At 41.0% G+C, this 27,280-nt stretch overlaps 2 protein-coding genes across 4 annotated transcripts in view; one reads left to right on the top strand and one right to left on the bottom strand.

Moving 5' to 3' along the window:
- Positions 1-14,926, bottom strand: part of LOC127373069 (caveolae-associated protein 1) — a 28,464-nt gene extending 13,538 nt beyond the window's left edge. Inside the window, exon 1 of the mRNA XM_051417158.1 lies at positions 14,047-14,926. Coding sequence (XP_051273118.1) covers positions 14,047-14,577 — 531 coding nt within the window. The 5' untranslated portion in view covers positions 14,578-14,926. The remainder of the gene's footprint in view (positions 1-14,046) is intronic.
- Positions 14,927-21,183: 6,257 nt separating this feature from the next.
- The window catches only part of atp6v0a1b (ATPase H+ transporting V0 subunit a1b), a 32,702-nt gene continuing 26,605 nt past the window's right edge, over positions 21,184-27,280 (top strand). For all 3 annotated transcript variants that reach the window (XM_051417136.1, XM_051417135.1, XM_051417137.1), the window contains exons 1-6: positions 21,184-21,265; positions 23,703-23,856; positions 24,103-24,181; positions 24,447-24,544; positions 26,248-26,376; positions 26,488-26,570. In XM_051417136.1, the coding sequence (XP_051273096.1) occupies positions 23,740-23,856; positions 24,103-24,181; positions 24,447-24,544; positions 26,248-26,376; positions 26,488-26,570 (506 nt within the window). In that variant the 5' untranslated portion in view covers positions 21,184-21,265; positions 23,703-23,739. The remainder of the gene's footprint in view (positions 21,266-23,702; positions 23,857-24,102; positions 24,182-24,446; positions 24,545-26,247; positions 26,377-26,487; positions 26,571-27,280) is intronic.

Genomic DNA, 27,280 nt, shown 5'->3' with positions numbered 1-27,280 from the left:
TTACAGTAGCTGTTCTGGAGCTTTTGATCATATCACATGATGGAGTTTGCCAAGCTGTCATGGAAATGTAGTAGATCTATATGTGTCTTTTCTGGAAACTTTAAGGACAATGTGATGTGATTGAAAGCTCCAGAACCTCTGCTAAATGAACCTTGTGGTGAGATTGTTTTCTCGGCTGCTGTTTTCAAGGTCAAGAATAAACCTCAAGTCTTTTAACTCATACATTTTATAGCTCCTGCTCCACAGGCTCCACAATGCACAAAACAAAAAAAGAAAAAAGGGTAATCAAACATCCAAAGGCTCACTTCCTAATTTTAGATTAAAGAGGTTTTCATGGCCATACTGAAGAAATATTCCACTTCTGAAAATGAATTACAAAGCACACTGTAAAGCCATTCAAAAACAACTGGCTACACACAACAAAAGCTAAGTCCAGGCGAGTGCCATGGAATATTTTGGACCAGGGATAGATGGAAGGGGGGCATTTTATACCAGAATCCTGCTTCGATGGAGTGCACTGTATAAGGCACAGCAGGAATGACCATAATCTCTATTAGCTGATTGTTAAACAGCAACCGGCAGTGTGGCAGATGCTGTGGTCACCGTTTTTATTGAGGATGAGTTGTAATGAGGTGAACTCATTGACAGTATATATAATGGACAGAGCTTCCAGGTCTGTGAAGTGAAGCAAACGTGGAAGTGTCTTAAACTTCTCTCTAATGGCCAGAAGAAGGCAGGTCCATGTCTTATGGAGAAATGAGCCTACTTCTATCTTAATCCTAAAGCTCAGTAATCATTTTCCTAATTGGTTTATGGTCTCAGTCTCATTTAGTAAATGATGGTCCCATTTAGAGCAAAATAGATCATAAAGCAGATACCCTGCTTTAGGGCGTGGCTACCTTATGATTGACAGGTCACTCTCAGTGAGTCCGTCCAGCTCAACGCACCAAACTCAGATCAAACTGTCAAACTAGGCAGTGCTGATCAGATATAAATCACGGACGAGTCGAATCCAAGCCAATGAGATCAGCTCAACTCACAGTATGTCACAGCTGCTGGCTCTGAAAAATGAACATAATGCCAAACTCAAGGCTTCAAAACGATAGGTTCATACTTTTTGGAAGGGTAACATCTATCTTCCTCAACTGCTATTAGAGTGGATGCAAGTGTAAATATCAGACAACTTTAGACCTGCACAAATAAAATAAAAAATATCTTCGTGGCTAGATGCCAACGATGAGTGAAAAAATATGTTCTTTTTGTTTTGTTTGCTTGCATTTTGGGAAGACTCGTCTAATCCTGATGCCCACCCTGCCAGACTGGCTCCTTTGGGTGATGGATGTCTAGGCATACATTGCTCTAACCAGTCAAGGGACTCTCTCTCTGTGTGTGTGTGTGTGTGTGTGTGTGTGTGTGTGTGTGTGTGTGTGTGTGTGTGTGTGTGTGTGTGTGTGTGTGTGTATGTGTGTACATTTCTCATGTGAGCGCCATGGGAAAGAGTGTGATGGTCACACACAGCATAAAACTCTGGAGAGAGAACTCCATACTCTCCTCCTGTTTTCCACTCGTCCCCTTTAATCACAGACATGGGACCAGAGAGAGAGAGAGAGAGAGAGAGAGAGAGAGAGAGAGAGAGAGAGAGAGAGAGAAATTGCTATATAAAGTGATGGCATGCCGCAGGTCCCTCAGGGGGGAGAGAAGGATGAGTCACCAGGCCTGTTGTTGCACTGGAGCACAGCAGAAACCGTTCTTTTTCTTTTTTGTCTATCTTTCTCTTCGTCTCCATTTCACCTTCTTCCATTCCTCTATTCACTTCTTTCTTTGTTTCCCTCTACCTTCCGCAGTGCCCTTACCGTCAGTGGACGAAGAGTAAACTTAGATTCCCAGATCACCAAAGAATGAGACAGATCAGCGTCACAGCTCCATGGCAACCAAACAAATATTCCTGTGCCACTTGTGTGCCAGATAATCTCACTTGTTTTTTAGTCACTTTCACTTCCAGGAAGTTTTTAGAGTCCAGAAATGTGACAGATAATGCCGATGCTGCAAAATTCGCTAGAATGTTAACATGTAACAGGCATTATCCAGTTTAACCACTTTTTTACTTGCAGAATGTGGCTAAACACTATTTAAGGCTAATAAAGAGTAAGCAGTTTATTTGGCTTGCAGGAGCCTAAATGCGAATTATTGATGTTTGGCTAATAAAATTAATTAAATTATATCAAGGCTTAAAGCTATACATAATTAAGGGCGTGGCTCTTAGAGTAACAGGTGGGTCCCGTCACAGATGGCTGTTTTCACTAACCAGGCTTTATACAGCCCACCTCAGCTCCACTCAGGCTCCACCTCGTTGCTCATATTTGGATTAACAGGGACACTCAGGACGGTCAAGATAGCAACATCCAGAACCGACCACACTGAGCTTCACAGCAGCTCTTCAGTAAGCTATGGGTGACATCCCAGAGACTAGGTCCGTTTTTAATTATACAGTCTATGGTCCTGACTCCACAGACAATGTATTTTCTGAATTGTTGAACAATTCCTTTTTTTCAGTTCCAGTCACTCCATTGTAAATATTTTCATCACCTCCATCCTCTCCTGGCCACATGTGTCTCCTTGTTGTGTTATTTTGTGGCCAACATGTGATGACATTATTTCCTACAGGTCTTAAAGGCAGCACAACATGTTTCTTTGTCTATTCAGGATGCTGAGCTTCAGACCACAACAGTTTGCATAAACCTCTTTTCTATTGAGACATAGGAGCTTTGTAAGGATTCATACATGAATCTAGCGGGAATAAGGATTTGTTGAAGTGTTTCCAAGGCTGCAGACACAAGTGTGTAAGGCAGCTCTGTGCTGCTTTCATACTCACTCCTTTCAGCTCTCACTGCAAGACACAGCTTGCCATTGTCGACTATCACTGGAGGTTGTTTTTTATGACATACTTTGGTTTGCCGGTATTCTGATCATGTACTTTCATGTAGGAGCACAAATGCAGTGTCATAGACCCACACAATCCTTTGTGATGAGTAAACACAGAACCCCATCATTAATTATTCCTCCTGTGAGTGATATCATCCATGTGGATATATGAGCCATTCCAGTGCCATATCCAAAGACAACTTACTCACACTGGTGTTCTGCCCCTGGTAGTCCGATGTTGGAAAAAAATGCCACAAAAGTGCCCTCTTGGATGGTAGAAAAAACATGATAAAGTGCCCTCTAGGGTCCTAATCCTAGGCCTACTCTTTCACCATAAATGCATCACAACTTTGTGCTTGTTGGTCCCCCTGCCCCTCCAACAGGTCCACCTCCAAGAGTCCACCACTGTTTATGCAAATACACCAGAGCTGACCATTCAGAACTTTAACATTTTACTTTCACACTTTTGAAGTTCCATCACAACTGTGGGCTGAATTCTACTAAAAAGGGACACAGTTATGATGGGACAAGGAGCTGAAGCTCTCCCTCCCTCCCTGAACCTCCCTGGCCCCCTCTGGGTCTATGTACAGTTCCCCACGCTTGACTAACAGGGACTTGGACAGAGAGGGATGACAGTGGTTGTTCCCATGGCCACCCTGTGTTACTCTTTCCAATAACAATGGAGGAGGTTGGTGTTTATGGAGAGATTTATAGAGCTGCAGAAGAAGTGGCTTCTTCCTCTGCTGTTTGCTCCTGCCACTGTACAATGTGTCCCCTGCTTTAAGCTAACAGGAATGTTAGGCTACTGATGGGCACACTCATACACAGTGTATGGAAGTTCTCACTCATTTCTTAAGGTTTACAGTGATTTGTATTACACTTCCATAATCTTTTGAGAGAGAACCAAAACATTCAAGTTGTTGCCAGACAGATAAGCAATGAGCTGAAAGTCACTATAAATCTATGTGAAACTGAAGGCAGCTGCAGATCCAGCTGATAATTCTTCGTAGGTGCCTTTCATATTGTCTGATAATACATTGTCATTTGATTTATTCTTATTATAGTTCTGATTGGTTGGTTCATCCATGTTGAAATATTGTATTTAAAATCTACCACTGTATCTAAAATCTACAAAACAAACTTTTAGTTGGAGCCAAGTTGCAACAAAAGCTTTTTTCAGTCACCAAATAGTCAGCTAAAAAACATAAAACCTCATATTGAGGCTCATTTCTAACTAACAATTGCAACACTAAACACATAGTTACCTGCAACCAAGGCCAGCAGCTATGGCATGGCAGAGACTCAGCTCCAGCCTGATGATAAAAGAAATTGAACACAGCATTGTATGGCTCACTGAGGAAAAATGCAACACCTCCACAAACTGAACAAATTGGATGTTTTGGACTTTCCAATGGAACAAGTTAAAGACCTGAAAGCGCTTGTTACAGCAAGCAAATCAGAAACACTGCAACTGAAAATGACTGTTTCCACTTTGGAATCCAAATTTAAAACACTGAGCGATGAGAAGAGGAGAATAATTCACAGGCTGGGCCTAAGATGTGGTCTGTTAGGGATAATACTAACTACAGAACACAAAGACAATCCAGACGAGAACATTACATCAGTCTTACGCATAGATTTGGCCCAAACGCTATCATATTTTCCATATGCACCATATCAGTAAGAAGGGGGTGTATTTTGAAATGACATCCCCATTACCTATGGAATGGACAAAAAATATCTGTATTGAGTCGAGTATTTCAAACCTGGAAGACGACTCAAAGGACAACTACCCATGAAATCTCCTACCCATAATGAGATTAAAGTAATACAACCTACAAATACCATTAATAGTGGTAATGGTATTTTTATGTGTATAACTTTAGCTATCATATGTATCTATCTAGCAATTAATATTGATTAGGTAGCATTTCAATACAGAACAAAGGGCTCACATATCATAGCACATACCATCTGAGTACAGCAAAGGAGAAAGTTGACCAAAGATCAGTTAAGGCTTGCTTGGGTGCAAAGGAGAAACTAGAGAAAATGGAAACCCATGGAAAATGTGAAAGGCCCTATCTAGAGCCAGAGTTTGGTTTGTCCATTCTGGGTTTTTTGTCAACATGGCAGATTCCACCAGAAGAGGACCCGCTCCCTCTAGTAACAAAAACAAGATTTTTATTTTCAGGTGATTATACACTAATGAAAACATACCTATGAATATTATATTCCATCAAACACTGTTAGATGTGTATTGAACATTTTATTCATATTGAACTGTGTTTTTTATATTGGCAACTGTCTCACCATGCTTGATTCTCAATGTTATTACCGAAGTGAGACATTTCTGGATTGCATATAACAAATACATGATACAACCTACCTACTGTCTTGTATTAATTATTAAAAAAAAAGGAAAAAGAGGAATCGGCTGTCAGACGGGAGTTGGCTCCCATCGTTCATTTAAAGGACGAGGCACATAAAGATGACTTCACATATATCACATCACTACAAGCTAGAATTAAACTGGAGTTTAACTAAATGAACAGTAAAACAGGCCATTGAGCCACCTACTCTCCCTGCAGCCTATAATTTTTTTGAGTGAATAGACTATTTATGGATGTACAGGAATTTAAAGCTCTATCTTCCTATGTAGTGAAATACACTGTTTTAAACAGAAGTACATTGAATGTAGTGAGCCTGTTGAGAGTAATTACTCCGATTCTTACGCAGTTATTATGGCTCTTGTAGTCACTAAACTTCAGAAAGATTGACAGCACTGATGTTTGAAGAAGTGATCCCAACATTCAAGCCATCATAGAGCTAGATGATTTGGTGACTTATCACAAAAGTTCCTCTGTTCAGGGCAATAATGTAACTAGCCATGAGAGGATTCAGAGATGGAATCATATGACGGAGTAGATCATATGAGGAAACAAACTAATGTTTTCAATAACTACAGCTCTTGACTATGAGTCACTGGCGTCTGACTCATGTGGAAAGGCTTCTACTTAGAAATAATAAATTATTTGGGGTAAGACAAGGATCTGAAAGAAAATTTCTCCATTGATCTCCAGTGTATTAGAGCAGATTTGTTATGCATTTCACCACAAATTCTGATGGTATTTTTGAGTTTTAAACAACCTATTGAATATGCAAAGGTGTGAAAGTGTAGTGGGGCTGAAAAGTCTACTTTGCTAATACCTGTGCCGGAAAAAAAATATTCTAATTCTGTGTTTTTATTAATTAAAATAAGGAACTTTTGTCAGTCATGCACAACACAACCATTGAGCCAGAGTTTATGGGGGTTTTGTTTTTTGCTTAACCCAACCATTTCACTCCTTATACATACCAAACCAACGAAGGAAACCAACAGAAGCCAATCAGTGGCAGAGAAGGGCGGGTCTTTGCAGAATGCTGGAGGGCCAGAAAATCAAGACCAATTTGCTCGCCAGCCAACTAGGCCTGCACGTAGTCATATGCCCCTATTTCACAAGGGGTGAAGCCAATTTTCTATCAGAAAAATGCCTAAAATACAAAATCTGTCTTTTTTCCCATTTGTAACACAGCTTCTTTCTTTTTTCCACTTCTCCTGAAGAAATCAGGATCTTGGACTGTGGAAAGATTATCTCGAAAACAACCTGTCAGAACAGATTTTGCTCATCCTTCTTTTCTCTGCTGTACTTTCCACCAACACCACCTAAAACACCTGTTACCTCTACACTCCCTACATTTCAATCAATACCGCCTTGTCAAACTGCCATCTTATTCTACTGTGACCACATCTTCTTCCAAATAACTTACAAATGAGGTATTCTGAACATTTTGCCCTTCTGGTTCCAGATCTGCAACACTGTAAAGTACACATTTCACCAACAGCCTGGGAGCAATCAGACTCTGAATATTTTGTATGTAAATTCATCAGGAGTGGACCCATTCTTCTCACACAGGTTGATAGAGGGCCATATATGGACATGTGAGGCTGAAATGTTCCCAGCTCAGCTTACAGGCCAGATTGTGTGTAACATTGTTTCAGCTGGAAGCAGGGCTTTCTGGTGGAGTGTTTTTGGCTTATGTACAGTAGGTAGGGGTGGTGTGCATGTCAGGCAACATGGTCAGGACACTGACGAGAGCTTGTTGACAAAATGGGGAGGAAGAGAAAGAGAGTGAGAGGAGGGAGAAAGGATAAAGGAGACAAAGAGGGAGAGAGTGTATGGAGACAGAGGGAGAGGAGAGCCATCTAAAAATAGCAACTATCACATTCTTGTTTGATTGTGAGAAAGACAGGGCCTTTAGGAGATTGTGTTCCTGTTTGGTTTTGACGAAATTTGAGGCTGGGCCTTAAGACGTGGTGTTGACATTCAGGCCAAAACATCAGTTTGTTTGTTAATGCGTGACATTCAGACATTTGTCATAAGTTTATTCCTTGCTGTTTCTCTTCATTTGTGTGACATGGCTTTGATTGGCATTGGTAGGAGTTGTAATCGCAAAATTAGCTACTTGTGTTCGATTGTTGGAACCAAACCGTCTCACGGTTGGTCAGAACTGCAGTTATAGTGGGTGTTGTCCTCTTCGGCCACACAAACAGCAACGAGGCAATAACCCTTCTTAAGTCCCGCCCCTTTTTGCTGTATGCTCCCATAACAGTCCCTGTGCATCCTCGGTCAGAACCCCGGTCACTTTTCTCCTTTCCTGTACTTATTTATGCTATGTGCTAGGGGCTCCTCTTTATTGAAAAGACCATATTTTGAAGATGGTTAAAAGATAAAAGAACGATACATATATTCACATCTTAAAGGTTCATTATATAACATTTAGGAGGATCTGTTGTCAGAAATTGGTATGTTTTTATTAATGTATAATCACCTGAAAATAAGAATTGTTGTGATTTTGTTACCTTAGAATGAGCCTTTTTCATCTACAGAGCGGGCCTCGAGTCGGTTTAATCTACATGTTTCTACAGTAGGCCAATACCAAACACTGGCTCTAGATATGGCCTTTCACATGAGTTTTGTTGTCACCGTAGTTCCTTCTTTGCACTTGGTTGAGTCAAGGGGATTTACTTGGTTGCAATCTGCAACTTCACTGCTAGATACTACTAAATCCTACACACTGGTCCTTTAAATGCTGGTATGGCTTTTAAAAAAAATCGATTGCAAAATAAATGCAGAACTGGAAGAAGAACTTTTCCCAGATCAACAAAAGATTAGGCTCATTACTTGCTCACACCAGGGACATATCCAAAAGACTGAAACACCACTTAAAAGAACACATATTTCCTTGGTATGGTTTTGCATATTGGAAAAGAAACTTTAACTGATTAACTCATGCTGATCGTTGAGTATATTTTATTGCACCTGACCTGACTAATAAAAAGGAAGGACTAATAAGCTCTAAAAAACTGAATAAAAAGTAAAAATAATCAAATGAGAGGACAGAGTGGAAAATGAAGGAGTGGCAAGGATGGTGTGTAGGGCAGGACGGGGTGAGGAGGTGACGATGTGGAGTCAATTATCCGGGTGGGTGGAGGAGCAGGGGAGAGGGAGGAACGGGGCTGTGACTGGTTCCACATGAGGAGGAGGAAGAGGCCATAGGAGGTTAGCATGGAGAGCTAGGGATGCCTGTGCAATGAATCAGCTGTCTAAATATGGCCCCTGCTCTTCATTGCAACACACCCATCCACTCCCTGTACAAAGTGGATGGACATATCCTCTTCCATTTCATCTTTCATTCTCACTCTCCCACGTATATTATTCCACCCTCCTCACAGTGATGGAGGAAGCTTGTTGGTCACATAGTATGTATTTTTCTCAGCCTACAGTTTCTTGTATAGCTGGTATCAGTGACACATTCAGGAGCATGGGCATAAATCAACCAGTGGGCATGTACCGGCTGTGGCGTCCCCTAATCGGAAGGTTGGTGTCGAAGTATCCTTGAGCAAGATACTGAACCCTGAATTGCTCCCGATGCCGTGCATTGGTGTGTGAATGTGTATGAATGCATTAGTTTCTGTTTTGTCATGTGAATGTGTGAAAGGGTGAATGAGGCATGAGGCAACTGAACTACGGGTGTTTATACCTGTTACAAATGGCCACCCTCGATTGCAGATTGAAAAGAATGCCATCATACAGGAGATGCAATGAACTGTATAAATTGGAATTGTGACAGTCAGATAGTCTCTCCTTAAGGGCCAGTCATAGTGCTGTGCTTGTTACACATGGAAAGTGATGGAGGTAGTAGTAGTTTGAAGAAGCTTAAGTCTTCTTCTGAAACTAAAATGTGTCCCCAGGGGGGGACAGTTGTTTTCATTGTTGAGCCAGAAACTGGCATATAGGTGATGTTTAGTGCTATATATGTGATAAAAAACACTTAAAATCAATTGTGACTTCATGGAGACTTTAAGCTCTGGTTTCAGCATTTGTCTCCGGTGTGGTGCTGTGCCAGAAGAGGTTTTGCTGAAATTAGCTGCCTATGGGTTTGTGTGCCAGCAAACCAAAACAATGAGCTGAAAGATGCTAAAGTGTTCAGTAGAGCTGAGGCAAACTGGAGATTTGGTGATAATTCTCTGTGGGTTTGTTACCACATCATTTGATCCATTGGTAATATTAAAGAAATCTGGATAGTGCAGCTTTAATCCACTAAGACTTCCATCACTCCTACCCTCTGCTTCTCTCTCACACACTCACACACTGTGGGGTAGAGTTGTCGCATTCCAGGTGAGTGCAGTAAGCTCTGTTCTCTGGCAGCATTTGGCTTCAGCTGTCAAGGAACTGAACACAGATGTAAGGGAGTAGATCTCAGGCTTACTGGACAGTCAGGCTTAAATGAGCCAAAGATACACACCCCCACAGACACAAACACACCCACACTCAAACACACACTCCCAGAGGAGGACAGCTGTTCATGCTAACAGGGAGACAGTCACTTCCAACTGATGTGCTGACAGAGCCGCCACTGATTAGTTTCCACTTACACATCATACAGTAGCCTGAGCTAGTCCAGCATACCAATGGCATTATGGGGTATTGTCTGCATTGTTGACTTTAACCACAGGTGGTTTTGTTTTAACTAACATTAGTTTTTGACTGATTGTGATGATTTCTGCCATGCATTCCTTGTGTGGTATTGGGTCAGTTAATCTTCCTATACAGACTTGGATTTATACATATTTATTATATCTGAGGTTGGGTGTCCGAATCTGAACTCTGCAATTCCCACCTCACACTGACAGTAAAGTGAAAAGCATTTTGGAAAAATGTCTGGAAGAGATCAGAGAACAGTATCTGTTACCAGGTTGCATTCATCACAAACCTACAAACAACCAGTTGATAAGATTATTACCCAGAAACCCCTACATGGGAAAGTTGATGTTGATTTTGTATGTGTAATGTGAAAAAGTACAACCCTCTGGGTTTTTTAATATATGTTTTTAATGAATATTGTAATTAGTGCTGGACAGTATACCGATTTTAATTTTCTGTGTGCGTAGCTAAAACAACTGCTGTAACTCATAAATAGGCAGCCATATTGTTCTTGCTGTGAAGAGCACTACAGGCAAGCTGGGTAGCGTGTATTGAGAGGGGAGCCCTATTAACTGTGTACCCTTATCCTAACAGTTATAAGCCCCAGCCATGCAAAGCTCTCCAGAAACCTGATGATTATATAATAAAAAGATCATAAGGTTGATATAAATATTATACCAAATAGCCAGCAGCAGGCCCTGCATGAACATGTGTCATAATATACATTTGTTATAATTATCCCTTACATTTAAAATAATTGCAACTATGTAGTGAGGGGGATCTTTTAATGGCAATGGCAAGGAAACACTGAATTTGTCAAAAAATAAGCCCATTAGGATTTGATTGTTTAAAAAAAACATAATACAGACAGAGAATAAATATGTATATGTATGTATATGTATATAAAGTTTGGTTTGGGTTCATTGTATAGTTTATTAGTTATTCTGATTCAGTTATTGTTATGCATTAAATATAATATAACATATCCATACAATATTTAACTTAGTCAGTTTAATAAATGATAGAAATGACTAATAAGATTTCCTTTGTTGGGTCTAATTCTGTGCATGTGAAAATGTAAACAGACTCACAGCAGTGTGAAAACTGGAGCCTATCTTTATTGTTTGTCTTTCCATGAGTTGGAATACAAATGCAGATTAACTTCCACAGTGTTCAAATTGCTGTAAATGATGTTGATGTCATTGTGCATAGAGGTATAAATTGTCAGTTCTAATGAGTCCTAACAAAGGCCAAGTATTTATGTGCTGACACAGTTCAGTCCAAATAAACAGTCCTACAGTTCACTGGGGGTGTTGGTGAAGTTTTTCTACATCTACTGCTGATTTTGAAAGAATCTTCCCTTGAAGGGCAACAGAGGAGCACGGCAAATTGAAAACAGAACAACACATTGTGGATTGCTTTTTTTAATGAAGATGAATCTGACGTTATGTCACAGTTGGCAACCGTAAACAAAGCCAGTGTTTTGAGTTAGTGAGGGAGCCAGAGATAGGCATTTCAGGGGGAGTTTCTCTTGCCACAGGGCCCAAGCAGTTGGCTAATGGCAGCAAAATCCCAACCCGTTTTGTTTTTTACTTTGTGGTATTTTGAGTAGATTGCACTGGAAACTTGCAAACCCCACTTCAAGACTTTATTAGATACTAATTAAAATGGTGATTTATGATGCTTTCAGATTGAGAAAGAGTTCAGTCATTGAATTCCTTCAGAAATGATGATAGAGATTAGCTTTTTCTTGCTGAGAGCTCTGCTCTGCTCATCTGTGGTTCATTACATATAAAATATTGTGCTGGTGTGCCAGGACAAGGCAGCCAAATATATTGTGTAAGGATGTTAGAATAGTATTAATGCACAACCATTCACAGTCAGACAGTCTGTGTTGCCTAAGATGGAGCTCTCATTTGAATCCTGCCCAGCTGTTGGTTTGGGACTGAGAGAAACAGAGAGAGTGAGGTCGGTCCAAGCCATGATGTCTGAGTCAAGGGTGGAAACTCTGAATGTTCTCGCGCCACTGTGCAAAAAGCTGCAAGCTATTACGTATCACACTACAGCCTCACAGGCTAAAAAAAGAAACAGGGCTCCCCTCAACTCCCCATGAAGAAAAAAACTCTCTGTCTTTTCAAATAAAACATCTGCCCCTCAGAGCTCTCCTCGCCCCTGTCCCTTCCTCCTGCTACCACTCCTCTGCCTTAAAACAGGACCTTGAGCATGCTTGTGGTATTTTCCATCTTTGTTTTAAAAAAAGGAAAAGAGTGAAATGACTTTCCAAATGGATTCCGTATGACTTGGGCAGCCAGGCAGTGTGCTTGGCTCACATGTGAAGGCTTGTATTTTTTAGTCCTATACATAGTGTGCTATGGAAGGAAAATATCTGGAGGCCACCTGTAGAGGAGTCTGAGCATTGAACCACTGTACAGTAGATTTGGGGTGGGGCAGGGGCGGTGTAGAACAACATCTGGAGGTTAACAATGGCAGCATGATCCCTGCTTCTGTATGTTTCAGAACATAATGAATTGTGCTTGTATATGCTAATAGTAGAAGGAACAAGAGGCTAGATTCGAATTTAGGTACTGTTTTATAAAACCTAATTTAAGAATACTCTGAAAATGTAGCATATACCAAAGTGGAAAATGATGAGAGGCTGTGTTCCGATAAATAAGTGAGTCATGTATCCGGTAATTGTTTCCATAGGTGTGGATGTGTATCAACTTTTATTTCCTTTAGTTATACTGGATTATGTATTTGTTTTACACTGACCATATTTGGTTACCGTTCATATTGTACATTGCATTTTATAATATAGTCCAGGGTGTAGTCAGGGTGAATGGTTGACATTTAGATCAGAAGACACTGGAAAGTTGGATTCACGTCCCCAAGGGTTAGGGTATATTTAGTGGTAAACTAGTGAATATTCTTCACATAAAGTGTATAAGAATCAAAGCTGCAGAACGCAAACCATAAATATATTAAATATTCTGGTTTACCACGGGGAATTATGCATTATAAAGTAGTAGGCAAAGAAGTAAGTGGGATTATATGAAGTAATTATCCATAGCCAGTGTGTACAGTAGATGGTGGTCAGCACACCCCTAGTTCAGAGAAGCAGACTAGGGATGGACCAATATGTCATTTTCAGGGCTGTTACAGATACCGAGTACGAGTAATTAAAGAAACTAATATTTGTAACAGATAAAAATGAAAATCTGCGTGGTGACATGGTGGAGTATAACCAAATGCATTTATGTAAGTACTGTACTTAACTACAATTTTGAAGCACTTTACTTGAATATCTCCAATTCCCTATCTGTGGCACAGCAGCCTTTAGTGTTAATAGACTGCTACTCGTTAATAGATGTTGGTGTTGAGCTAGACTACAGACATAGACAGAAGGCTGCATCAGAGCCAAAGTAGTGCATTTTCAAATGAATTATTTTTATCTAATCTAATAATACCGATAATTGGAAAAATAGATCACTCTATCCCTGGTTGGTGCAGCAACAAAACTTATTTTAGCCACCTAAAAAAGGCCCATAGAATATTTTCACCGCTTTTCCTCACCGACTCTTCTTCTTCAAACTGGGGGCATGCTGAGCTCCGTCTACTATAAACTAACTGTAGATAAGTGTCTCATTCAACCACAATTCAAAAAACCTGAACTATCCCTTTAAATATTATCTCTCCTGGAAAAAGCACTAGTTTCTGAGTGGCATGTTTCAGGTACTGCAGCTTAGGTGATAAGAGATAGCACAGCCTGTCACTTGAACTCTTGCCAGCATTACTTTGAGGTAACCTGTAACCACTCCCTGAAACCCTATGCACCTCAGCAAATTGACTAAAATCTCTGGCAAACCACCGCTTTCATGTTCACTCGTATTAAACCACTACTGGATCTTTTTTGGGGGTTGGGTAAGTGATTTGGCAGGGACATGACTTTCATTCACATTCAAGAACCCAAACGTGTTTGGTTCACCGGGGGGCCACACCCATCCCTTAACCAATAAGGTGTCATGTACTTTACAGCCTTAGACAGACAAACCACAAGCACACAATGATACTGTATTTATGCATACACACACTCTCCCACCTGGTAGATCATGACTTTAAAGTTGCGTCTCTTCAGCAGCTCAGCCTCGTTGTTCTCCAGCTTCTTGATCTGTCCTCCTTGCTTCTCCAGGTTGGCCCGCACCGTCTTGACGTTGACGCTCACCTTGCGCACCTTCTCCATCATCTTATTGACGCTATTAGATGTGGTGCTGTGACTCTTGGCCAGTTTGGTCAGCTCACCCTGGATGCTAGTCACAGAACGCTCCATCTCCTGCTGCCTGGCTTCCAGCCCGCTCTGGGTCTGCTGGATCTGGTCCACCGCCCCGATGATCTTGTCGAGCAAAGACAGCACCATGACCCCATTCACCTGCTGGTCGTGCTTTCCTGCCTCATCCTTGTCTTCGGCTGCATCCCCCTCAGTGCCCATGGTGGACAGCTCTTTCTTGGCTGCAGTGAGGGCATCATCTTCGTCATCTGAGGGTGGGAGGTTCACCTCGTCATCTGAGATCTCAGTGAGGGTCTGAGGCTCCAGCTGGGCACTTGAGGATTCCAGTGCTTCCATGGCTGCCATGTCAGTGGATTTAGTCGGCTAATCAGTGTTTCTTCACTGCTGGTTCTTCTAGATTCTAGACTTTTTCGACAGTTTGCTTTCTCACCTGCTTCTCCCTTTCTTCTCTTCTCCGGGCCTCTGGTCTTATTCCCTCCTACTTCACTTATCTCTTTCCAGAATACATGCACACTGACTCTCTTTCTCAGTCTGTCTCCTTCAAATCCCTGGAATCAGGCCAGTGAGCAGGGGGAGCCAAGCGATGCTGGATGTTACCACATGAGCGTTAGGATGTGAATGCCACACCAGGCAGAGAAACACTCCAGTCAAGCTACGGCCAGCAGGGTTTTTTTCTCTCCTGCTCCCACTCCCCCTTTTTTTCCACTGGACTCTCCACCTCTCCTCAAACTCCTCCCTAATCTCCTCCCTAAATACGCACACACATCAGTAAGACTCCACCTACAGCTGGGCAGGTCCAGGCCCTTGATGATTCAATAACACACCCCTTTGGTCTAGCCTTGTCCCATCAGCATGGTTGAAATAGTTATAGCAGAGCGGCACTGATCTGCTTGTATACAAGCTCAGGCACAGCAGAGGGAGGAATGTCAGGCAGGATCTGTTCCTGTTTCCACTCCTTTCTCCTTTCTATGCAGAGCATTTTCATGGAAGGCAGGGCGGGAATTATTATGGATAAAAGACGCCTGAAAAGAAAAGGACATTAAGACGCTAAGATTGGAAACAAAATGAACTTCTGATGGTTCCTAGGAGGGGTGTTTCTGTAAAAGTACTGGGCTTATATGTTGCCTATCTGTTGCATGTAGTTTGAGGGAGGTTGGGGGACAAGTATTTATATACATAGATGTAGTACACACTCCAGGGAAATGTAAACAGCAGGAACAAGATGATGCCTGTCAAGGATCCGTAGTGTTGATGGAGCAGGTCTCTGTAAAGATGTGGGCACAACAGTCTCCGATTTACCTGATTTCTTCTTCTCTACTCTTGGGGCCACAGCACCCTCCGTGGTGGGCTGGACCACGCCCACCAAGTCTGCTGTTCCTTTTTTTTTTTGCTGGTCCTTTTTTACAGACTGTAGGCTATTTCGCTTGAGGTAAAATGCGTTTCAGCAATAAAGCCAGAAACAGATTAAAACAAAAGTCGTTTGTGCACGACGTCAGAGCAAGCCGGACACAAATTTAACCAGCATGCATTGTGTGGTGATCACCGGTGATCATCTCGAACGAGTCTAATGTATGTGAATGGGGTGATGTAGAGTAGCGCTTTGAACCATTATATTACTTTTACTTGCATCGAGACTTCATAGATAAAAACTGCGATTTTACCTTGCATATCTTTGTAACATCATTATTTACAGAGACCCAACAGTTCCCACCATGAGCAAGCACTTGGCGATGGCAGCAAGGAAAAAATAGGCAGAAACCTCGGACAGACCCGGGTGGGTGGCCATCTGCCTCAACTAGTTGGGGTTAGAGAGAGAGAGAGAGGGAGAGGGAGAGGGAGAGGGAGAAAGAAAGAGGGAGGGAGAGGGAGAGGGAGAAGGAGAAAGAGAGAGGGAGAGAGAAAGAGAAGGAGAGAGAGGGAGAGAGAGGGAGAAAGGAAAGAGAGGGAGAGGGAGAGAGAGAAAGGGAAAATAGAGAAGGACAGAGACAGAGACAAAGGTGCACAACCACAACAACTATACTAGAATAGAAATGACATGATGATGATGATGATGTTGATGATGACAACAGACACAACAAGCTTTATCAAAGAGGAACGTCTTAAGCCTACTCTTAACTGTGGACAGGGGGTCAGAAAATTGCAGCTCATGCAGGTTTTTATGTGCTGAAGACATGCCTGTACTTTAGATAATTGATCAATTTCATCAGGCTTGATTGATAGATATAACTGGGTATCATCTGAATGAAAGTTAATGGAGTGATTCCTAATAATGTTGCCTAAGGGAAGCATATGGTGAATAGAATTGGTCCAAGCACAGAACCTTGTGGAACTCCATGACTAACTTTAGTGTTTATGGAGGACTCATTGTTAACATGTACAAACTGAGAACGATCTGAGAAATAGGACTTACAATGGACAGAAACAAAATAAAACTCACCAACACAGTCTTTGTTAGTCTTGCCACTGTTCCAACAATCACCAACTCTGGTTTGGTGGAAATAAATCTTAAAATCACCAATTAAAAACAGCAGTTTAAGTTTCTGTACTGCTGCACACGGATCAGACCCGGTTATGGAAGAAGTTAAAAGGATGGTTGGCAGGGTGAGTGGAGTCATGAGGAATATTGTGCCCCTTTTTCCGTAGTCTGATGGTGTAGATTCCAGACATTTCCTGTCTTGTGCTGATGTGTTTCCATACAGTAAAACACAATTGTTCAAAGGTGAAGATGCTCTGAATAAAATTGAACCATACTTTCGGATGATATGGAAAACGTTTTCAGTTGTATTTTGCTGAGCTCTTTTCAGCATTGCTGTAGTGTTGACGTCACACTTTGAAAAAGAAGAGATTACACGAAAGAATTTGTAGTGCTCTATCTGACGAATTTCCTGACCATTTATGTTAAGTGAATTTACACTATGACTCTTACGGAAGTCCACCAGAGCAGTCCTCGTTTCTGTAAGCTCTTTCATTGTTGTTAGAAATTAGTCCCACCAATGCGGTATCAGTAGGATATACAGTCATTGGTGTAAAGTGAGTATGTGGAGACAATCCCTATGGGGCACCAGTATTACTAAAATAGACTTTACTCTGACAACCTACCTCTACCCATGAAGGAAGCCCAAGATCTTCTGAGAATTGTATTAAAACAGAACCCTTGCATAAGTCGCAGGTGCCTCGAGGTGTTGAGGGCGGCTGTGGCTCAGAGGCAGAGCGTGTCGTTCACTAATCGGGAGGTTGTTGGTTTGATCCCTGGCTCCTCCTGCCACATGTTGAAGTATCCTTGAGCAAGATACTGAATCAAAAATTGCTCCTGATGCTGTGCATTGGTGTGTGAAGACTAGAAAGGCGCTATACAAGTACAGGTCCATTTACCATGCATTTACCATTTGAGGAGTGCAAACATAGTTACACTGCATTATCGACAGACCTATATGCTCTATATGCAAACTGATAAGGTTCAAGGGCAGCACTGGGCAAGTGACTGCAAACCAGGGATTCAGACACCTGAATTATAACAGATGTTAGCCAGAACTACAGTCAGTAGCTGCAAGTGCATAGTGAAAACTGAGACAAGGGTCAAGGGCCAACAGCTGCAAGAGAGGCCTATTTTGAATAAAATCGATCTCTTATTTGAAATCCATGAAACACCTTCCAATCATTACCTTAATATTTTATTCCATATGCAACTCAGTGGTAAGTTCTGGTCTACTTTCTCCTGCATTACAATTACAAATGCACTAATGCACACAAATTATGAAAACCACATGAAATGAGGCAGACAGCTATCTTTCAGAAGCAGTTTCTCGTAGAAATCTGCTGCAGTATTTCATGTACATTATGGGAGTTCTTCAGTTCCAAATTTGCTCGCTGGCAGCCTGCCAGTGTCCTGATTTAAACCCTGCACCATGTGGAACTGAGAGGGGATGAAACTCTAATAGCGCTGTTTGTAAGAGGAAAATTTCTACAGGATCTTGTTAGTTGGCCTACTGACTCAACACTTGGCCAGTTGTGAACTATTCCAACACATCTGGTAGACCTTATTCTCAGGACATTTAGAGGCGTGGTTTTGGTAGCACTATTTTAGGTAATACAAAATTAGGTGGCATAGCACCTCACCTCTCAGGCACAAGTTAGTGCATGATAATCATCTAATCTGATATAGTACAGACTGTGAAATACTAAGGTGGGGTTAAATTTCCACAACATGTCTGATTAATGGCAGAATATTCAACTTACAATGTGTAATTTCTGTTGCTAGGCGATTTCTTACATCAAAACAACAACAAAAGACAAAAATGGCCTCTAGGGTGCTTACCCCGACTAAGTTGTTTCACCATAAATGCATCATATATTTCTGCACACTGGTTCCTTTATATTTTTTTGCCCCTGCCCCTTAATCAGCCTGAGTTTGCCACTGCTTGGCAAAGTACTCCAAACTGTTTCTGTGGTGGTTCCTGCTACAGTAGGTGTCTCAAGGACCACATTTGTTTTTTTTAAGTTATTTTTTGGCCTTTTCATGGCTTTATTGGATAGGACAGCTGAAGATCAATAGGAAGGGTGGGTAGAGAGACAAGGGATGACACGCAGCGAAGGGCTGCAGGTCGGATTCGAAGCCGGGCCGCTGCAGCAACTCTGTATATGGGTTGCCAGCTCTACCGACTGAGCTAACTGGGCGCCCAAGGACCACATTTTGCCATGATGACGCTGCTCACACACTGCCAGGGTGAAAATAATAACAGCTATTATGCTCCCAATTTCATGCATAAAGAGGAATACAAGACATACTGTGCACATTATGGGCAGCTGTGGCTCAGAGGCAGAGCGGGTCGTTCCTTAATTGGAAGGTTGTGGGTTCGATCCCTGGCTCCTGGTGCCACATGCCGAAGTATCCTTGAGCAAGATACTGAACCCCAAATTGCTCCCGATGCCGTGCATCGGTGTGTGAGTGTGTATGAATGTTACTTTCTGTTCGATGGACTTTGCCATCACTGAGTGAATGTGTGTGAAAGGGTGAATGTGGCACGTAGTGTAAAAGCGCTTTGAGTGGTCGGAAGACTAGAAAGGCGCTATACAAGTACAGGCCCATTTACCATTTACATTACTGTGTAATGTTAATCAATTGTCAGACAGAATAAGACAGGCTTAACATATGTCTGTACTGATGTGTTAAGAATCATCCCATAAATACTACAAGACTTAAAGGTCCATTTAGGAGGATCTATTGTCAGAAATGGAATATAATATTCATAGGTATGTTTTCATTAGTGTATAATCATTGGAATATAGGAATTGTGTTTTTGTTACCAAAGCCCATTGAACATAAACTAACTTATTTTCCTGACTGATTCAGTCAGGACAATACAGAGTGTGACTGACTATTCTGCTGTTAACTTTTTTGAAATAGTTCACCTTCATTTTTAAGAATGTTGTGCTTTTTGTGCTTTTTGTTGTGTTATTATAGAGACAGTAGAGAGATAAGGGACACAGTGATTGGAGTTATCTTTAATCAGGACATGTCATTTAATTCCCACATAAAGCAGACCTCCAGGACTGCCTTCTTTCATTTACGTAATAATACAAAAATTAGACACATCCTATCAAAGACAGATGCAGAAAAACTAATCCATGCATTTGTTACTTCTACGCTGGATTACTGCAACTCTTTATTATCAGGTTGCCCCAATAAGTCCATTAAGACACTACAATTAATTCAGAACGCTGCAGCACGAGTACTGACAGGAACTAGAAAAAGAGATCACATCTCTCCTGTACTAGCTTCTCTGCACTGGCTCCCTGTAAAATGTAGAATAGAATTTAAAATCCTCCTCCTCACCTATAAAGCTCTTCATGGTCAGGCCCCTTCATATCTTAAAGAGCTCATAGTACCCTATTACCCCTCTAGAACACTACGTTCTCTGAATGCTGGGCTACTTGTGGTTCCTATAGTCTCTAAAAGTAGAACAGGAGCCAGAGCCTTCAGTTACCAAGCTCCTCTCCTGTGGAACCAGCTTCCAGTTGTGGTTCGGGAGGCAGACACCCTCACCACATTCAAGAGTAGGCTTAAGACATTCCTCTTTGATAAAGCTTATAGTTAGGGCTGGATCAGGTGAGTCCTGAACCATCCTTGTTGACTGCCACTGCTAATATCACTGATATTAGTGTTATTATTAATATTAGTATTATTATTGCTACGGCTACTGTTGTTGCTGTTGTCGCTGCTCGTTGTCCCCCATCGTTGCTGTTGTTGTTGTCGTCGTCGTCTTCTTCATGTTCATCATCATCAGTCACTATATCAGGTTTTCAATGAGCATAATGACACACAGCAACTTTCAGCAGATGAATGTGAAAACATCCTTCTAGTGTCAAACTCTGCACACACAGCATTCAAACATCACACTGTAGGAAGAAATACTGATTTCTCACTGGAGGGGGACTTTAAGCAATATATTACCCCTGTGTTCTCATAATTTATAGGGCTGTTTCTTATTCTAAGGGTCTTCACAGTCCTGTGTGTGTGTGTGTGTGTGTGTGTGTGTGTGTGTGTGGAGAGAGGATGTACACAATGTGTATACAAAATGTTGCCTGTGTGTCTTTTTTATCCTTTTAATATGTAAATGTATACTGTGCGGATGGCACGCTATACCTACTGATCATAAAAGCCTGCAACAACCGTGTGAAGTTGACGGAATTGTTTATATGAGCTTCCGTTTGGGATTTCCAAAATAAAAAACATAATTACGAATCTATCAGCATTATTTTAACCAATATAATGCACCAGGGCGGGAGATCAATAATATAACATATTTGAAATGCATTAGTATCATTAACAATTTTAGAGTCAATGTTGAAAAAATACATAATTTCCATCACGTAAAGACACCATGCTTTTATTCTGAAACCTTGTATTTTCGGGTATGTTTCCGGCGGACTGTATCTAATTTGATGCACCAGCTGGATGATCACAGCATCCAGCAGCATCCAGCAGCATCCAGGGGGGTTGACGGGCCAGAGGGAGCTGCTGCCGTTTACACAGGTGAGTAAATGGACATTTGAAAAGCCTTTAACGTAAAATGCGGTAATGTCTGTGTTTCAGACTGTGCTAGTTAGGGAATTATGACCAATGGCGAATGTTTGGACGAGTGATGCTGAGAGGACGGTGATAATGTGACACCGACGACTGCTTCTGTCGCGGGCGAATAATGTTTGCAGTGATGTGTTTCTTACGTTAAATGTAACGTTATGTTGCACCGGTTAATTACAGCTTCTTAACGTTACACCACAGCCTGCAGCCTTTGATATCTGGCCCATGATGTTGGTGTGTAAGCATTAATGTAATATAACTTATCTTTATATGTATCGAATGGTGTACCTTTTTTTAAAAGCGGACATATTGAGTGTGAGGGAGGAGGCGACAGATGCTCAAACAGAGCGGCAGGCCGAGCCGGGCCCGGCCAGTAGCATCATGGCGTCCTTGAGCAGTGAAGGGCAGAGCAGCAGCAGATGGGATGCTGCGACAGGACCGCAGCGACGCTCTGCATGCTAGCTCGGGGCTTTTAAGAAGCTTGCTTTAACTGTTTTTACATTCATAATGATGACTTGCAGTTGCAGGTGATATTCAGGCTACGTCCTTGCGTTGTGTATGAGCTGTTACTATAGAGGCCAACCCTTCAACTCTTGGCAAATAAGCGCAATTCCCTTCCGTATTCAGCTCTAGCACCTTCTTGTATGTACAGTATCTTATACGTAAGTATAACATATGAGTGATGAATGGATATTAAATCAGACCGTTTTGTGTAAGTAATTTAATCATCCTCCATAAAAATGACCAGTATATGAATATGACTTTAGATAGGCATATTATATGATTATATATAATTATTATATATAACATTTGTTATTTATATTTAATGAGAAGTAGCCTATAAGATTCGTATGGTTTTTACTGTCTGGTGCTTAGAATGAGTTCATAACCTTTCTATCTATCTATCTATCTATCTATCTATCTATCTATCTATCTATCTATCTATCTGTGCTGCCCTCACTCAGTGTTAATTTGATCAAAGTAAGGCTAGTATTTTCACTACCGATTTATCAAACCAAACATTTTAATAACTGATGACTTAATCAATTAACAGAAGCCCTTAATAGATTTTTAACAATATATTTATTACGTTTGTCATATAAAAAAAAAAATACAGACATTCCTTACTTTTTTGGGCTAGCCTAAGGTCCAGGCAATAAGGAAGAAGACAGCATGGGTCTAGAACAACGCAATTGATAAACATATTAAAATAATGTTTTGAATGTTTTGGCTGGAAATTAGAGAGGACAGCATTTTAAGATCAGATCAAAATACAGGAGCTGTGAGTTTATATTGAGCTTTAGTGCACATTATCAAACAAATGTGCAATTAACCAGTGGTGAAGAAAGTATTTGGTAAGTAAAAGTAATAATACCACACCGCACTCCATTACAGGTAAATGCCACATGGAAACTTTGTAAGTTAAGTAGTAAGTTTAGTACTAAAGTAAAAGTACATAAGTATAATCAGGAAAATTTATTTAATGTACTCAATGCAGAAAAATGGTCCCTGTGAGTGTATATAGTATATCTAATTACATACTGTATGTACTGGCGTCGCTAAGGTCTTGCTCATGGTGGTACTGTTGGGTCTCTGTAAATAATGTTATAAAGAGTTCGGTCTAGACCTGCTCTATTTGAAAAGTGTCCTTAGATAACTTCTGTTATGAATTGGCGCTATACAAATAAAACTGAATTGAATTGAATTTAATGTACTATTTTAGAGTATGGCATTGGATTATTAAATGTACTTTAATGTTTGAGCAACATTTAATTTTGTAGTTGGCAGAGATAATTATTACCTATTTTATAAAGGGCTGCAACTGATGATTAATTTCTTGATTTGTTTTTTTAAATATAAAAGAATTGTCAGAATTGCCGATCACAGTCAGTGTCACCTTCAAATGTCTACTGTTTACTCAACAATCCAAAACTCAGTATTATTCTGCTGTAATTTAAGACAAGGAAAGCAGGAAATCTTCACAGGTGAGAAGCTGAAACCAGGAAGGTTGTTAGAATAATATCGAGAATATAGTTGGGCACCAGACAGGATAATAATCCATATCTTATCCTGTCACTTTAAATGCACTGATACAAAGAAGTTGGAGAGCTAGCCCAGATAGCTTGCTATCCTCGCTACAAAAATTACAAAAGATGAAAACAAAACTCCCCATCCACTTTAGTTTCCTCAATTCATTTGTTATATTCAAACAAAATAATAATCAAATAAAACTAAAGTGAAATTGGTGTGTTGTTATACTGCCCTGCACAAAAAATGGGTTTGTATATGTCCATTTACTGGACCTTTTCACTGTGTCAAAAAATGATTGAACATATAAAAAAAATCTTTAAATCTAATTTTTCTACATGTCTTCCTGTCCTGGGTGCAGTGTTTTTTTGTTCTAGTTGTGGAGTGTGGTAGTCATCATGGGGGAACTGTTCAGGAGTGAGGAGATGACCCTGGCCCAGCTGTTTCTGCAGTCTGAAGCAGCCTACTGCTGCGTCAGCGAGCTGGGAGAACTAGGCATGGTGCAGTTTAGAGATGTGAGTATGAATGTGCTCATGCTTTGCCAGTTTTTGGAGGTAGAACTCCTCTGAAGGCAGAAATAAGAGAGCGGCCAGAGAGTAGGTGGTGTTACTCATGTCTTTCCTATTACATCATGTATTGGTGATAAATAATGAATTCATATATAGATGTTTTCAGTTCCTTTTCTCTGCACTAGTCACTTTGAGGTTTTGCCAAATATCCATAATTATTATAACATTTTCCCCTCTTTTTTCCACCCACAGCTGAATCCAGATGTGAATGTGTTCCAGCGCAAGTTTGTGAATGAAGTGAGGAGATGTGAGGAGATGGACAGGAAACTGAGTAAGTAATGAGACAAATCAGGCCCAGCCAAGGGCCCAGTGTAGTTCTTACCTATGATTCAGCCGAGCTTCAGTTTTCTTCTATTATTGCTCCTGTCAGATTAAGACCACATAAATGCGGTTTAGATGTTTTTTTACCACTCCCATGAAGGCCCACAAAAACTGTAAAAAACCTGCAAATTACAGGGTTGTCAATGAGAAAATTATCAAGTTCTTTTTTAATCTTGAGGTGAGTTATTGAATCATGGATTCTCTCTGCTCAACAGGGTTTGTGGAGAAGGAGATCAAGAAAGCTAACATTCCAACTGTGGACACTGGAGAAAATCCAGAGGTGCCTTTTCCCAGGGACATGATTGACCTAGAGGTAACCAATCTCCAATCTGTAATTATCATATCATTTATTATTTATTATTATTATTATTATACGGAGAAGAAAGAGGGCAAAAGAGGAAATCATTGATGAGAAATACAGGATTGTTGGCTTTGTGTTTAATTCAATTCAGTTCAATTCAATTCAATTTTATTTGTATAGCGCCAATTCATAACAGAAGTTATCTCAGGACACTTTTCAAATAGAGTAGGTCTAGACCGAACTCTTTATAACATTATTTACAGAGTCCCAACAGTACCACCATGAGCAAGCACTTGGCGACAAGGGCAAGGAAAAACTGCCTGTTAAAAGGCAGAAACCTAGGACAGATCCTTCGGCTCTAGGTGGGTGGTCGCAACAACAGTAGAAGATGATGACGACGACAACAGCAACGATGGGGGACAATGAGCAGTGACAATAGTAATAATAGTAACTGTAGTAATAATAATGTTAATAATAATAATATTAATACTAATACTACTACTACTACTACTAATAATAATAATAATAATAACACTAATATCAGTGATATTAGCAATGGCAGTCAAGCAGGACCATGGCAAGAGGCTCCACCAGGATCCATGAGAACCTGCGAGACGAGAAAGCACAAGAACTCCGGGGAAGAAGTGAAGTTAGTAACATGCATTAATGGGACATGAATGAGTGCAGAAAGAGAGAGGAAGAGAGGAGCTCAGTGCACCATGGGAAATCCCCCGATAGTCTAGGCCTATAGCAGCATAACTAAGGGATGATTCAGGACTCACCTGATCCAGCCCTAACTATAAGCTTTATCAAAGAGGAATGTCTTAAGCCTACTCTTGAATGTGGTGAGGGTGTCTGCCTCCTGAACCACAACTGGAAGCTGGTTCCACAGGAGAGGAGCTTGGTAACTGAAGGCTCTGGCTCCTGTTCTACTTTTAGAGACTATAGGAACCACAAGTAGCCCAGCATTCAGAGAACGTAGTGTTCTAGAGGGGTAATAGGGTACTATGAGCTCTTTAAGATATGAAGGGGCCTGACCATGAAGAGCTTTATAGGTGAGGAGGAGGATTTTAAATTCTATTCTAAATTTCACACAGAGATTTTAGCCCTTGCGTACTGATTATTTGAAAGAAAGGTAGAAAAAAATTGCAAGAGAGAATGTTACATTTCACAGGGACCCACAGGGAAAATCTTAAAATGGCACTAAAGCATCCTGGAATCTTGTTCTTTTAGTAACAAATAAATATTTTTATTGCGTCACAGAAACCTAATTTTCCTGTTGTTGGTAAGTGTGGGATCCATATTATTTACACACATCCAGTTTAACCTTTTGTGAGGGATACAATGCCATGTTGACTAGCTCAGGATTTTGGAATGTCTGGAAAGATGCAGGCTCCCCCTTGTGGCAGTAAATCAATATAAGACTGTACATTTGCGAACTAGAAAGCTTAGTCAATCATGTGAGGATATTCTATTATCCCAATAATTAAAATTCACCAAGATGTACTTATCTGTTTTATCGCGATACATGATAATATTATGTGTCGTCCCCATCCCTAATTTTTGTAGCTGAATGCTGCGTGTTGATATGAGCATGGGAAATACTGTTCTTTCTTTAAGGTTAGACAGTAGCTAACATTGTAAAAGCAGGTGTAAAAGTTGTCTCTTCAGGAATAAATCCATAACAGCGTGTGTCTCTTGATTGTGACTGGCAGGCCACCTTCGAGAAGCTGGAGAACGAACTGAAGGAGATCAACACGAACCAGGAAGCCTTGAAGAAGAACTTCCTGGAGCTGACCGAGCTCAAACACATCCTTCGTCGAACGCAGCAGTTCTTTGATGAGGTTTGCTCATTTTACTCTCTCAGACATACACAGCACACACCCAGAGGTACAATAGATCATTGATATGCTTCCATGAATGAAGTAACTGAGGTCTCCCCAATGTCTTAACAGATGGAGGATCCCAACCTTCTGGAGGAGTCGTCCGCCCTAATGGAGGGCAGTGAGGGGGGCCGCGGGGCCCCGCTCAGACTGGGGTAAAGCATGAGGACTGCATCATACTCTCTAATACACATTCTAAAGTTGTCTAAAGCAAGTATTTAAATAGTAATCTGAACTGCACTACACACCGCACATGAATAAAACGTTTGGTAGACAGTAGGATGGTAAAGTCATTACCCGCCCTACTTTGCCTCTGATGGTAAAGTCATTACCCGCCCTACTTTGCCTCTGATTGGCTTACTGACATTTTTACCCAAACCCTCTCTCTCATCCCCCACGCCTAACCCTAAACAACCAAACCAATGAATGCCAGCCAATCAGAGGCAGAGTAGGACGGGTCATGACACGGTCAAATCACAGGAGTTGAGGTGGAGCAACCAGAGGACATTAGAGGGAAATTAGTGACATAGTTCATAGTGTGTGACTTAGTGCCATAAAGTGCTACTCACTTGTTCCAACACCAAAGTTACAAGTTACAAGTAAGTTGCAAGAACAGGTGTACAGGGTGCAGAGTGTGAAAGACAGAGGCACAATTCACCCTATTACAACTCAGTGTAGCATCATTTGTTTTTATTTAAGGTAAGAAAGTTACATAATGTTGCTTTCATTGCATGGTAATCTTGTTAGCTGGGGGAGGAAGAGAGGAGGGAGCCAATATAATGAAATTGCATAAACTAGTTATCGTAGCTGGCCTGCTAGGTTCAGTGTTTCTATTTGTTGGGTATATGTCCGGTTTCCTTTTTCC

Source organism: Dicentrarchus labrax, unplaced genomic scaffold (assembly GCF_905237075.1).
Source record: "Dicentrarchus labrax unplaced genomic scaffold, dlabrax2021, whole genome shotgun sequence".
Lineage (NCBI taxonomy): Eukaryota > Metazoa > Chordata > Actinopteri > Moronidae > Dicentrarchus > Dicentrarchus labrax.
This window is presented reverse-complemented; position numbering and strand designations above follow the sequence as displayed.